General features: G+C 41.9%; 2 protein-coding genes across 3 annotated transcripts; both read left to right on the forward strand.

Annotated features, from left to right (window-relative positions):
- The first annotated feature begins 1,063 nt into the window (after positions 1-1,063).
- LOC106484846 (toll-like receptor 2 type-2) lies at positions 1,064-4,785 on the forward strand. Of its 2 annotated transcripts, none has more exons than XM_067297120.1 (2): positions 1,064-1,123; positions 2,095-4,785. In XM_067297120.1, the coding sequence occupies exons 1-2, from the start codon at positions 1,110-1,112 to the stop codon at positions 4,460-4,462; spliced, it is 2,382 nt and encodes a 793-aa protein (XP_067153221.1). In that variant the 5' UTR covers positions 1,064-1,109; the 3' UTR covers positions 4,463-4,785. The 2 variants fall into 2 exon arrangements, with proteins under 2 accessions (XP_067153221.1, XP_067153223.1); XM_067297122.1 differs by lacking the exon at positions 1,064-1,123 and adding an exon at positions 1,968-1,982.
- Positions 4,786-10,191: 5,406 nt separating this feature from the next.
- On the forward strand, positions 10,192-12,610 carry LOC106491913 (toll-like receptor 2 type-2). Its single transcript, XM_013951607.2, has one exon. It carries the CDS (start codon positions 10,193-10,195, stop codon positions 12,542-12,544), a length of 2,352 nt encoding a protein of 783 aa, XP_013807061.2. The 5' UTR covers position 10,192; the 3' UTR covers positions 12,545-12,610.
- Positions 12,611-13,972: the final 1,362 nt, after the last annotated feature.

Here is a 13,972-nt window from a genome sequence, read left to right on the forward strand (position 1 = left end):
ACCCTGTTTTCAGGCAGGTACCTTTCAGTGCAAGTGTGTAGCAGACTGTGACACTGCACAGAAAAAAATGAAAACTGCATTGGAAAGGTTTCGTGTTTGAATTTAACATGTTTCCCTTTCAGAACTAGTAAGAAGACTTTTTATTCCTTTATGTATGCAGTGAGATGGCCCTTTGACCTGAAGTGTGTTTCCATTCAGTCAGGCTAAAACAAATATCATCAATCCTCCCCTTTCAAAAATGCCTTACATGTTTTCAAAGAAATACTTTCTTTCAAATTGTATCTTTTTTTTCTGAGACAGAATATTGTTTCATTTTGTATGCATTCATTCGTTGATAACTTAGAACTACAGTGTTCTTGAAAATGAAATGATGGTGAGCATTTCTTTGGTGTTCTTCATGAGCAAATAATTTGACTATAGTGTTTATATATATTAATAATAATTTGTAGAAACTACACAACATAATAATATGGCTACGCAGAGATGTTCTGTCACTCAGTACAGTAAACACCTCCATTTAATTGAAATAAATTTAAAAGTAGAGATATAGGGAGCAAAATGCAGTTCCATCTAAAAACTGTTTCTGCACTTAATGCTGCAGGAAGTGATTATGAAAGAATGACTTGCACAAAATGGTTGCATCAGCCATTTCACTGATGGGAGCTGACTGTCAAAGGAGACGGATCCACAGCTGAATTTCAGCTTGCAAGAAGAGAATTCAAGAATAAACTATGCTTATTTTTGTGTCTTCATTCAACGGCAGGAACAGAAGTGGTTGAAATCTGCCTTTGAAGTGCAGTGTTGTGCATGGTGCATTTCACAAGTTGCACACAGACTTCAAGTCATGATTTTGTTAGGACTGCATCTATTGAAGAAAAAGCTGTGCAAACTGATATTCTTTGTTGGACAACAGAATAGTTAATAGAAACTGGGAAACTGTCAACATAAAGTGTTGCCTGAGGAGCACAGCCAAAATATCTTCTTACCTCAGGGCTGTCATCGCATTAGATCTGCCAAAGAGTTTCCAGCTTTTATTGTAATTGCAGGTATGAGGTGACTACTTAGATCCTAAAGTACATGACCTGTACAGAAATAGACAGAAATGCAACATGCAGTACACAAGGTAAGTATTTACTTTCTACATATTCAGGATTTGGGAATACTGTTCATTTGCAGTACTAAAACTGTACACAGCAGCTTGTGAACTTCAATAAGTGACTTATTTTCTGGTGTAGCCAATGGTGAAATGTTCTTTGGCACCAATAGCAGGAAACATAGCCCTTCTGTAGATTAAAATCAGTATTGTTTTAATTACATACACTATTTATAAGGTGACAGTAAAATCTAATACTGCAATCAGTGCTGATTTATGGAAAAGGGTGTTAGCTTTGGTTGGTTGGATATCAGCTTGTTCAGCCTTTTCAGTAAAGAAGGTAAATTGCTTATGTAATAGGTAAGAGGGTGTGCCAGAAACATACTCGGCTTTGCTTTTTAGAAGCCCAGAGATTTGTGAGATTCTACTGTGGGAGACCCCAAAATCTCTTCCAGAAAAATTTGCAGTGTAGGAAGTCACTCACCACTTCTAAAGTGAGGAAAAGGCAAACACATACTGTGGATTACCCAGGCAGTTGTGCCTTTTTCACATTTTGGCTCTGTCCTTACATTCAGGCACTTCCTGTTAGTAATAATCGATGGGCATGCTAACACTGCTAAGGCTATGGGCATTTCTAATGGTCTTTCTCTGTTTAGGAAAGAAACACCCAGTCATAGCTTTAGTACAGAGATGGGAAATAATGCTAAAGATCTAAGATACAAGAGTTTTGGTGAAAGTGCGTATGAAAAGACAGGACTATAAAAATGGTCCTTTCTGACTGTTCAAACATTATATGTCTGTACTTCAAAGATGACTAGTCTCCTATGTTTCTAAGGTTGAGCAGCTGAACTAGGAGAGGAAGGTTAGTGTCACAGGATAACTCCATAAGGTAAAATTTGAATCTGAACTTCCTAACAAAATTACGTTGGATTTCAAATGTTTTCAGCTGCTGTTCAAAAATAAAAGCAGACACTGTCCCCTCTCCTTTCTGTTTCCTACAGCAAAATGTTAAAATCAACAACCACACATACCTGGCGAGTGTGGGCCATCTACATCATCTTAACGGCAAACCTCTCTGAAGAGCAAGCTTTGAAGCAAGTTTGTCCTTCATGCGATGCCACTCAGTTTTGCAACTGTTCTTCCAGGGGTTTGAACTTCATTCCCTCAGGGCTCACGGGTAAAATCACAGGGTTAAACCTGGCCCACAACAGGATAAAGCACATCCGAACGCACGATCTGCAGCAGGCTGTGAACCTGAGAGTCCTGCTGCTGCCATCCAATGAAATCAGCTCAATAGAGGAGGATTCGTTTCACTCCCTTGCAAAACTGGAGCTCTTGGACTTATCAAATAACAGCTTGGCTCACTTGTCCCCTGCATGGTTTGAGCACCTGTTTGCACTCCAGCACCTCAACGTTCAAGGAAATTCCTACAGTGACCTGGGGGGAAGTTCCCTCTTTTCTAACCTGAGAAACTTGAGCGCTCTCTACCTGGGCAATCGGCAGTTCTCCACGATAAGGCAAGGAAACTTTGAGGGCGTTACACTTCTCAACGAGCTGTGGATTGACGGTGGCAATCTCAGCCAGTATGAGCCAGGAAGTTTGACATTGGTTAGGAAGATACATCACATGATCATCAACCTAAAAAGCGTGGATGTATTCTCAGTGATTGTAGGGGATCTTCTGCACTCTGTCATATGGTTAGAAGTGAGAAAAATAGCATTCAGTATACCTGCTGAAATGCAACTATTGAGAGTCATGTCTTTTTCTTTTGCAAAGAAAATTTCCTTCAAACAGGTTTTGTTTACAGATGCTACCGTGCCTGAGATGATCAGCATTGCAGAGGATATGACACAGTTAATGGAGGTGGAGATGAAAGATTGTAGACTCTTGGGAACCGGTCAGTGGAGTACACAAATTCACATAAACCAATCACGTTCTCTTCGTGTTGTAACAATAGAGAAATTATCTATAGAAGAATTTTATTTGTTTTCAGATCTTACGGCTGTTTTAGATATAGTATCTCCTCTTACCAAAGTCACCGTCAAAGATACCAAGGTCTTTTTGGTACCATGTAGACTTTCACAGCGTCTTTTGTCATTAGAGTATCTTGACCTCAGTGAGAATTTGCTTAGAGATCAGAGTTTGGCTCATTCAGCTTGTCAGGGTGGTTGGCCCTTACTGCAAATTCTAAATTTAAGTCAGAATTCACTGAGTGACTTAAAAATGACAGGGAAAAGCTTATCTCACCTGAGAAATCTAATTCTCTTAGATATTAGTCAAAATAATTTTGGTGAGATTCCAGACACGTGTCAGTGGCCAGGAAACCTGAAACATTTAAATCTCTCCACCAGTCAAATTCCTAAATTAACAACCTGCATTCCTCTGACTCTTGAAGTTTTGGATGTCAGCGCTAATAGCTTGAAGGAGTTTGGGTTGCAACTCCCTTTTCTCAAAGAGCTGTACATTGCAAAAAACCAACTGAAGACCTTGCCTGATGCTGCACCCATTCCTAGCCTGGTGGCCATGACAATCAGAGGAAACAAACTCAACAGCTTCTCCAAGGAAGAGTTTGAGTCCTTTAAGAAAATGGAGATGCTGGATGCCAGTGACAATAACTTTATCTGCTCCTGTGAATTCCTCTCCTTCATTCATCATCAGGCTGGAATAGCCCAAATCTTAGCAAGGTGGCCAGAAAGCTACATCTGTGACTCTCCTCTGGCAGTGAGAGGGGAGCAGGTCGGAGCTGTGCATCTCTCACTGATGGAGTGCCACAGATCCCTCACTGTGTCGTTAATCTGTGCTCTGGTGTTTCTGGTCATCCTCGTCCTTGTGGTCGTTGGGTACAAGTATCACATGATGTGGTACGTGAGAATGACCTGGGCATGGCTTCGAGCCAAGCGGAAGCCCAAGCAAGGCCCCCCAAAGGATATCTGCTACGATGCTTTTGTCTCCTACAGTGAGAATGACTCTGACTGGGTGGAAAACATCATGGTGCAGGAGCTGGAGCAGGCCTGTCCCCCCTTTCGACTGTGCCTCCATAAACGGGACTTTGTGCCTGGGAAGTGGATTGTGGATAACATCATCGACTCCATAGAGAAAAGCCACAAAACGCTGTTTGTGCTGTCGGAACACTTTGTGCAGAGTGAGTGGTGCAAATACGAGCTGGACTTCTCGCACTTCCGCCTCTTTGATGAGAACAACGATGCAGCGATTCTCATCCTCCTGGAGCCCATTCAGAGCAAAGCAATTCCCAAAAGGTTCTGCAAACTGCGGAAGATAATGAACACAAAGACCTACCTGGAGTGGCCTCCTGGTGAGGAACAGCAGCAGATATTTTGGGAAAATCTGAAAGCAGCCTTAAAATCATAGAACAAGTCAGTAATCCCTGTTTCAGCACATTTCCACAAAGGATATGTGTCAAGATTTTTCCTTTTAAGAAATTCTTGTTTTGTTTTTCTGCCTAATGAGGACTGGCTTTGCTGTGGATAGAAATTATCTTCACATTAGGGAAAATGATCAACTTCAAGCTTTCCAATGTTGTTGAGACTCTGGTCTTTCAAAACTGGTAAGACATACTGGACTTGACACTTTTCTAAATACATTTAGCTGAATTTCGTGTATTTCTCAAGTCTTTTCTCTTGTTACATCTCCAAACAGTTCCTAACAATGCCATTCTTTTTTACAATGGAAAATAAAAGCAAAGTACTTCAATACTTCCCTATTCTCTTCTCCTTTAGTTTTTTTTCAGTACCATCATGGATAGCAAGACAATTAAAATGCTGATGAAAAACTGAGGATTTTGATCAAAATAAGCCCTCTGAAGCCATACCATTGCTATGCAATGCAAAAATGACAGTACTAAATATGTACCTCCACTCACAAGTCTGTTATTTTGTCTAGTTACACTGGAGTTCATAGCATCACACAGATTGGGCTTTATTCAATAACGTGTGCATGAAGCATCCTGGCACCTTGCACAACGAGAGTGGTGAACTCCAGAGGCATTAAATCACTGTTTTTCTTTTCTTAGGTTACTTTTTCCCTATGAAAGGTTGTTTCTCCCTTCAGAATCTCCACATTCCCTTCTGTCTACCCCACTGAGATAGCTGTAGCTTTCTATTTGTGGGTATGGGGCAAGCATGTTTTTCTAATGAGTCGGCTAGATGGTATGGCAGACTGGCTTATTTCTTTCTGTTTCTGCATTTTTGCACAGCACATTTAATCATTGAGCCATGCATCTCTTACAGTTCTAAATACCTTCCTTTTATAATCAGTGGAGTGAATAAACCCTAATAAGGTGCAATTCATCTTCCTACTTCATTGTGAGGTATCTTCTGGAAGTACTGTATTGCTCCCCACTAATTTTGAAGCGAATCTAGACAAGTAGGTAGATGTGGATGTTTATCTTTGGATAGCTGGTCTTATGCTGAGTGCCTGGAGTCAAAGTTGCCATGTGTTTCTAATGCTTCAGAGAGATTCTTGTGGAAACCTGAAATCTGTCTCTGAGAAGGGATAAAATTTGTAGGTTCCTCTAACTCAACATTCCCATACCTCACTTTGTTTGCATTGTTGGAGCTTATGTACAAAAGACTGTGTGTGAACTTCAGGTAAACTTTATATATGCAATTATTTTGTGGTGAAATACCAAAGCATTGGCATATGGGCTGTTTCCAGGTGAGTATTTGGAAAATGGGGAAATTTGCTTATACATGTGTGTCTGTGTGTATATATGTATACATGTATATATCCAAATATATAGTATGTCTGTGTGTGTGTATATATATGTATATATTCACACACACACACGTATATATTTGTGTGTGTATGTATACATATGCATGACATTATAGTTTTGTGAGCGTAGCCTGCAAACTCCACTTTCAGTTCTTGGTTTTACTTTCATGTTGTAATGACATCGCTCGCGTTAGTCCAAAGTCTGCTATGAAAGGATTTTTTATTCACTCTCTCAGATAAGGATTGCTCAAGGGCTGATCAAGTCTGAACTCCAGGTAAGTGTTGAGTGAATTGACCAGTAGCAAACACTGATAAAAGTAATCAGGAGGCTGAGTGCCTAGAGGTAAGAAGGGAGAAGTATCTGCTGGTCATTTTGAAGAGAGTGTCGGACAAAGGCAGTAGCAGCCTTGGCTTTTGTAGAGTACGCCCTTAGCAAAGACCCAGACTTTCACAGGTTCACATGTTTAAGAAGATCAATAGCCTTATTGAACTTATGCCAATTGGATCTCCTAGGTGGGAATTTCCCTGCTTCTGTAGCCAAGGCAGAGTCATGAAGCAAAAAAGAAACAGTAATGAGAGAGGAAGCTGAGGAAGAGTGATTGCCAAGGGAGAGTTCAAGGATGAAACAGGCAAAAAACATCATGCTAACACCAGAGCTTGAGCTGCAGTTCCAGGGAATCTTTTCTGCACAGAGGTGAGTTTGCAGGCAGCAGGTGAAGGCTGGAGATGCAAGGAGGGAAAGAGGAGCTGCAAAGCCACAGCAAGCAGAAGGAGGGAGCACCGGGAAGGGTCTATCTAATCTCTTGTCTGCATTGGGTTTCCATGATGCTTGAGGCTGCTGGGCAGGGGGCTGGCTCCTGCAGGGAATGCGGGGCAGGGAAGGCACTTCTGGCTCCTGGCAGCCACAGAGCTGGCAGATGCAGTCACAGCTGGCTGAAAGGCAGGCAGCAAAAGGCAGGCTCCCTGAGTGCACTGGGGCACACTGATGGGAGCAATGTGCTCCAGGAAAGGGGGGTGAGAGGAAACCCACTGCTTTATGAAAAAATGAAAAAGAGATGAGTTGGGTCAGGCGGTGCCTCTTCTGCTCAGTTTCTTCTTGGCAGGGTGCCTTGTAGGTGTTTTGTCCCATTCGTATATTGAAATTGCTACCATGTGCCCAGGGAAGGCTGGGCTTGAACACGGGCTGTTTTTGTTTTAGGAATCCACACAGGTAAGAGATCATTAAGCAATGATCTCAGGGCACTGGGCTCAGATGTATACTGTTAAAGCAATGCTGGTGGGTGATACTCAGGACGTATGTAACCCACACACAACTAAGTGGAAAGTAACAGCTTTCCCAAGGCTATTGGTGGCCTGATCTTTTCACCTCTCACACTGCAGAATCTGTTTAACAGTTTAATACTGTAAAAACTTAACAGTCATCTTTTAGCTTGATACTGTTTCCCAGCCTAGGATCAATTTGCACACTACTCAAATATTTTTTTTTAGCTGTTGCCCTGAGTATTTATAGATCCTCTTCCTGTTGACACTTTTTTTTTTTAAAAAAAAGAATATGTACATATTCCCTCAAATACTTCTACTGGCCTGGGCCAGGAAAGATAACCCTGAGCACATCTGAAGGCTCAGGTCTTTTGTCCATAAACCAGAAACAATTTGCAAGTTTAGTTCATCACAGTCCCTTATAGCACAAGGACATCTGTGCAAATTCCCTTTTTATATTAACTGCATTCCAATTTCTATCTGGCAATATTTTCTTCTTCCTAGTGCAATGGGGAAAAGCAATTCCTTGGCAGGGTGATGATATTGTGGAGTGGGGTTGTATTTGTGCATGGGTGTGCAGGGGACTGAAGGACTCCGTAACTCAGAGTCTTAAGCTGCATTATTAGACAGGAATGGAAAGGGCAAGAGAATGGCTGAAAATGAATGAGAGTAGAAATGGGACTTCCCTGGGGCCCCACGTTACAGACAAGCAAAGAAAACTGGGGAAGATGCTCAGGCAAGTGACAATAAAGAAATGCTTTCTTGTAACACCTAACTGGGATATATCCTGCAGTCCAGCCCTGGCTGGTTTCAAGATGGTAAGGTGGAGAGCAGTTAGGCTCATCTGGTATTTCTAGTGTTGGACCTGACCAGTTCCCTTCTATTCTTCCAGTGTTCCAACTGTAAATAATCTACCTGTAGGTAGATTTTGATGGGCCAGGTTGCCTAGTTGTTTCTAATAGTAAGTATTTTTATGGCAATTTGGTCTTGCTCTTCATTTTAAAAATTCCACTTAAATTTGTTGCTTGTGAAACTGATCTTAATAATAGTTTTGCTCATATGACCTAGAGCACTGTGTTATCCAGCCAACCTGGCATGAGCAAAGAAGGCCTTAAAAAGAGCCTCAGTTGGATAGCAGGTGAGTATGACTACAGATTGTAATTCTTTGGGTGGGATTCACCTGGCTAAATATCTAGATATCTAAAATATGGTGCTCCATTTTAAGCTGATAGTGTCATTTCTCTTGGAGTCATCACATCTTAAAATGAGTGTCTAAATTAGATGATGTGAATTGCCCCTAAAAGTTGTTATTTCTCTCCACTGACTTTAGAGGACATGGTGGGTAACCAGCTCAGCTGTGGGCATCTAAAGACACGGGAGAGGAATCAAGACCCAGAGCTCTACATCAGAAAGAGACAGAGATTAAAGGAAAATAACACAAGAGGTCAAAATGCTAGTACTCTTTCAGGTGGGAAGGGATGGAAAGACTGAAGAAGTTATCCACATACTTTCTTCCTCTCCCCATGCGCCCAGTCACAGCTAATTCTGCCACTTTTGTATAATTTAAAGCAACTCTGGTTAAGACTAACACAGGACAGGACTTGTCAGTATGAGCTTATCTGCATGAGTCAGCTATTGTAAGACAAATCAGGATATGAACTCAAAGTACAGTAGATCTCCTGCACTGAGTTTCAGCGGGATGACTGAAGGAGAAAGTGCTCCTCAATGAGCCAGTCTAACCAAATTAACCAGATACAGATCCCATGATGATCTTTGGGAATCTTTTCATTGGCCTCTTTGGGGCTGGTTCACTCTTCTCACCTTCAATGAAATACACACCTCCCACTCATCTTGTGACATGCTGGGGAAGGTTATCTCATACTTTACAAGTGCTCTTGATCCTTGCCAACGAAGCCATATATAAATGAGAAAGGGTTACAATTCCGTATGTAACAAGGTTTTGAAAGGAGAACAGTCCTCCCAGGCTTAAAGAACTGTTTTCCAGCTTCTCAGAGAGATTGTAGAACTAATGTCACTTTGTTGGGAGGGAGGAAGGACTGGATAGTGTGGCAAGCTATGTAATACAAAAAGCCACGTCAAATGAGAATAATAAAAGGCACGAATGTGTGCGGAAAGAGAAGTGAGACAGAGGATCTACAACTGCATGGATGCTCTTGAATCATTACAGTCCAGAAGATGAGGAACATACTGCAGGGCTGGAAGAAAGTGGTCCAGTCCAGCCTGCTGATCTGCAGGAGGCTCCAAGAGCCCCTGCCTCTTCCTCGTGGCTGGGGCTAGATTGTTCTCTGCTACAGAGACTCAAAACAGAAACCCCCTAGCACAGGAGGAGGCTGTGGCAGTACAGAAGAGCTAAGATTTAGTAGGTTACAATGGTCAGTTTTGCTGGCTTAAGTTTCATTAGCAATATTGGACTGCCCTAGTCACCGCTCACAGCTTGGTAATGATGGCCCACAAAGACATCCAGGCAAATATTTATCTTCTGCTCCTTGGACATTTACAGACAGAAGAGCCAAAGGCAGATAAACTGAGAAAAGGGACTGAAACATATACAGTCTTTTCCTCCCTATTGTCAGAGTTGAGATGTAGAGGTATGCTAGAAATGAATATTAGATATGAAAGTTACTATTTCCCACAAGACACTATTTCCCAAATGACCTAGGACGAAAGGGGTATGCGTGTGGGGGATGTATGTGTTTCATGGGAGACGGTTATTTTCTAAATCGGCAAAGGACCAAATCAGTAATAGTGTTGTGATTACTCAGATATTCAGCTGAGTCTGTGAAAGATCTGTGCAGCTGGTAATTAATTTGATATTCCTCATTCCAAAATTAGAAACATCAGGGGGGAAAAAAAAAGAACTTAATATATTTTGCACCTAGTAAGTGGTTCTGGAATATTTCTGTACAATATGTCTTTTTTGTTCATCTCTGAACACCTTAAAAAACACATATTTTCATAGTACCTTCAACAGGACAGACTGCTAAGGATTATGTTTTGGTTATATCAGAAATATAAGTAAGTTCTTCAAAACTAACTATTTATCTTACACTTGCTCCGACTGTATTTCAAATTTTAGGCAAAATAATGACGACACATACCTGGCGAGTGTGGGCCATCTACATCATCTTAACGGCAAACCTCTCTGAAGAGCAAGCTTTGAAGCAAGTTTGTCCTTCATGCGATGCCACTCAGTTTTGCAACTGTTCTTCCAGGGGTTTGAACTTCATTCCCTCAGGGCTCACGGGTAAAATCACAGGGTTAAACCTGGCCCACAACAGGATAAAGCACATCCGAACGCACGATCTGCAGCAGGCTGTGAACCTGAGAGTCCTGCTGCTGCCATCCAATGAAATCAGCTCAATAGAGGAGGATTCGTTTCACTCCCTTGCAAAACTGGAGCTCTTGGACTTATCAAATAACAGCTTGGCTCACTTGTCCCCTGCATGGTTTGAGCACCTGTTTGCACTCCAGCACCTCAACGTTCAAGGAAATTCCTACAGTGACCTGGGGGGAAGTTCCCTCTTTTCTAACCTGAGAAACTTGAGCGCTCTCTACCTGGGCAATCGGCAGTTCTCCACGATAAGGCAAGGAAACTTTGAGGGCGTTACACTTCTCAACGAGCTGTGGATTGACGGTGGCAATCTCAGCCAGTATGAGCCAGGAAGTTTGACATTGGTTAGGAAGATACATCACATGATCATCAACCTAAAAAGCGTGGATGTATTCTCAGTGATTGTAGGGGATCTTCTGCACTCTGTCATATGGTTAGAAGTGAGAAAAATAGCATTCAGTATACCTGCTGAAATGCAACTATTGAGAGTCATGTCTTTTTCTTTTGCAAAGAAAATTTCCTTCAAACAGGTTTTGTTTACAGATGCTACCGTGCCTGAGATGATCAGCATTGCAGAGGATATGACACAGTTAATGGAGGTGGAGATGAAAGATTGTAGACTCTTGGGAACCGGTCAGTGGAGTACACAAATTCATATAAACCAATCACGTTCTCTTCGTGTTGTAACAATAGAGAAATTATCTATAGAAGAATTTTATTTGTTTTCAGATCTTACGGCTGTTTTAGATATAGTATCTCCTCTTACCAAAGTCACCGTCAAAGATACCAAGGTCTTTTTGGTACCATGTAGACTTTCACAGCGTCTTTTGTCATTAGAGTATCTTGACCTCAGTGAGAATTTGCTTGGAGATCAGAGTTTGGCTCATTCAGCTTGTCAGGGTGGTTGGCCCTTACTGCAAATTCTAAATTTAAGTCAGAATTCACTGAGTGACTTAAAAATGACAGGGAAAAGCTTATCTCACCTGAGAAATCTAATTCTCTTAGATATTAGTCAAAATAATTTTGGTGAGATTCCAGACACGTGTCAGTGGCCAGGAAACCTGAAACATTTAAATCTCTCCACCAGTCAAATTCCTAAATTAACAACCTGCATTCCTCTGACTCTTGAAGTTTTGGATGTCAGCGCTAATAGCTTGAAGGAGTTTGGGTTGCAACTCCCTTTTCTCAAAGAGCTGTACATTGCAAAAAACCAACTGAAGACCTTGCCTGATGCTGCACCCATTCCTAGCCTGGTGGCCATGACAATCAGAGGAAACAAACTCAACAGCTTCTCCAAGGAAGAGTTTGAGTCCTTTAAGAAAATGGAGATGCTGGATGCCAGTGACAATAACTTTATCTGCTCCTGTGAATTCCTCTCCTTCATTCATCATCAGGCTGGAATAGCCCAAATCTTAGCAAGGTGGCCAGAAAGCTACATCTGTGACTCTCCTCTGGCAGTGAGAGGGGAGCAGGTCGGAGCTGTGCATCTCTCACTGATGGAGTGCCACAGATCCCTCACTGTGTCGTTAATCTGTGCTCTGGTGTTTCTGGTCATCCTCGTCCTTGTGGTCGTTGGGTACAAGTATCACATGATGTGGTACGTGAGAATGACCTGGGCATGGCTTCGAGCCAAGCGGAAGCCCAAGCAAGGCCCCCCAAAGGATATCTGCTACGATGCTTTTGTCTCCTACAGTGAGAATGACTCTGACTGGGTGGAAAACATCATGGTGCAGGAGCTGGAGCAGGCCTGTCCCCCCTTTCGACTGTGCCTCCATAAACGGGACTTTGTGCCTGGGAAGTGGATTGTGGATAACATCATCGACTCCATAGAGAAAAGCCACAAAACGCTGTTTGTGCTGTCGGAACACTTTGTGCAGAGTGAGTGGTGCAAATACGAGCTGGACTTCTCGCACTTCCGCCTCTTTGATGAGAACAACGATGCAGCGATTCTCATCCTCCTGGAGCCCATTCAGAGCAAAGCAATTCCCAAAAGGTTCTGCAAACTGCGGAAGATAATGAACACAAAGACCTACCTGGAGTGGCCTCTTGAGGAAGAGCAGCAGCAGATATTTTGGTTTAATTTGAAATTAGCTCTAAAATCCTAGGCAGGGACATTGAATACCGAATATGCAGGTCAACTGCTAATGGCTTATTTCCTTTGCCTGTACATCTCATCGTCTTTCTATATCTCTAGAGTGGAGAGCTGAACTACTGAAAATTCTATTGCTTGCTGTGAAATTATTTTGTTTTTGTAGTTGTGGGCATCAACTGTCTACACATTTTAATCAGCAATGTTAACAAAATCTGTTTCATTTAAATATTTAAACTAAGGATGGGAAGTTGTTTAGAAATATGGTTATATAGTTTATGTGTCTTTATCTGCACAAAAGCTTTATGAGAGCGCCTGCTTAGCCAAGGGTATTTCTGCATTCTTTGTATAAACCATTTCAAATCAAATACAATAAAAGTCAATTTATACAGCAAGGAGTTTGTCTTAGCTCCTCTAGTTACTGGATCTAAGAACATATTCTCAGCAGTAGTTCACAATCATTTTAAGTTAAATGTCCAAGTCTCTTGAGGATTGGGGATGCAAAGCTTAATCTAAAAATGCACTTTCATACTGCAGTGCTGGCTGCCATATATCTGTTCTAGGGCAGGCAACCTTCCTGGTGAAATACAGAAACTGTCAGCAGGTGTTTAGTTCCTTTGTACCATGTATGGGAACAGACACTTCAGAGTGGGGTCCAAACACTTTTCTTACTTGCTTAAATGTAGTTGTCTGAATACTCAGCTAGGATGTGGGAGACATGAATGTATAAGCAGTCTGAATGCATGACCATTCTCCTCTATTTAATCAGTCGCTTTAGCACAGGCACAGGCACAGAAACAGTGCTTCCCTCCATTTTGCTCTCTCTGTAAATATAGGCCATGAAACCAGTCGTGTTGGAGAATCTCCCACCTCACAATATTGTGTTTCCTGTTGGCTGGGCCCACAGTTCCTCAAGAAGAGAGCTGGGACAAGGACTCCAACTGCTGAAGGAGTGGATTAAATGGAGGCACCAGCACCAGGCTCTTTCTTCACATGTGTTTTAAAAAAAAAGCAGGTAGCATGGGAGATACGTGTCTTGCAGACATAGGAAATTTTAGATGGCCTTAATAGTTTGAATCCAGTAGGCCAGAGGGACAACAAACTACTGGATCAGTCCAGGGCTTAGCCGCAGTGTATTTGAGACTGACATATCAAGGCATGTACAGTAGCAGACCTTAGGAGTGTTCACACGGAAATGCCTAGAGCATTTTTTGTTGAATCTATGATTAGATCATGTCCAAGTTGGTGTTTTTAATGTTGTGTTTTGGTCTTGGGCATCTAAAGTATACAAAATCTCAGTTCAAACACCTGAGTATTTGTAACTGAGTTTTTGTACATCGAAACTGCTGATCTCATAGCTTTTTGCCTTCAATGCTATTGCTTTTAGGAGGTTGTTCTCTGCAAAGTCTTCAGTGAGAGCAGTAGTCCTCTTATTCTTTGCTAG

The sequence above is a fragment of the Apteryx mantelli genome, chromosome 5 (genome assembly GCF_036417845.1).
Source record: "Apteryx mantelli isolate bAptMan1 chromosome 5, bAptMan1.hap1, whole genome shotgun sequence".
Lineage (NCBI taxonomy): Eukaryota > Metazoa > Chordata > Aves > Apterygiformes > Apterygidae > Apteryx > Apteryx mantelli.

What these genes read in the sequence shown, in the direction of transcription:
- LOC106491913 (XM_013951607.2), top strand. Translation starts at nt 10,193, where the DNA reads ATGACGACACATACCTGGCGAGTGTGGGCCATCTACATCATCTTAACG.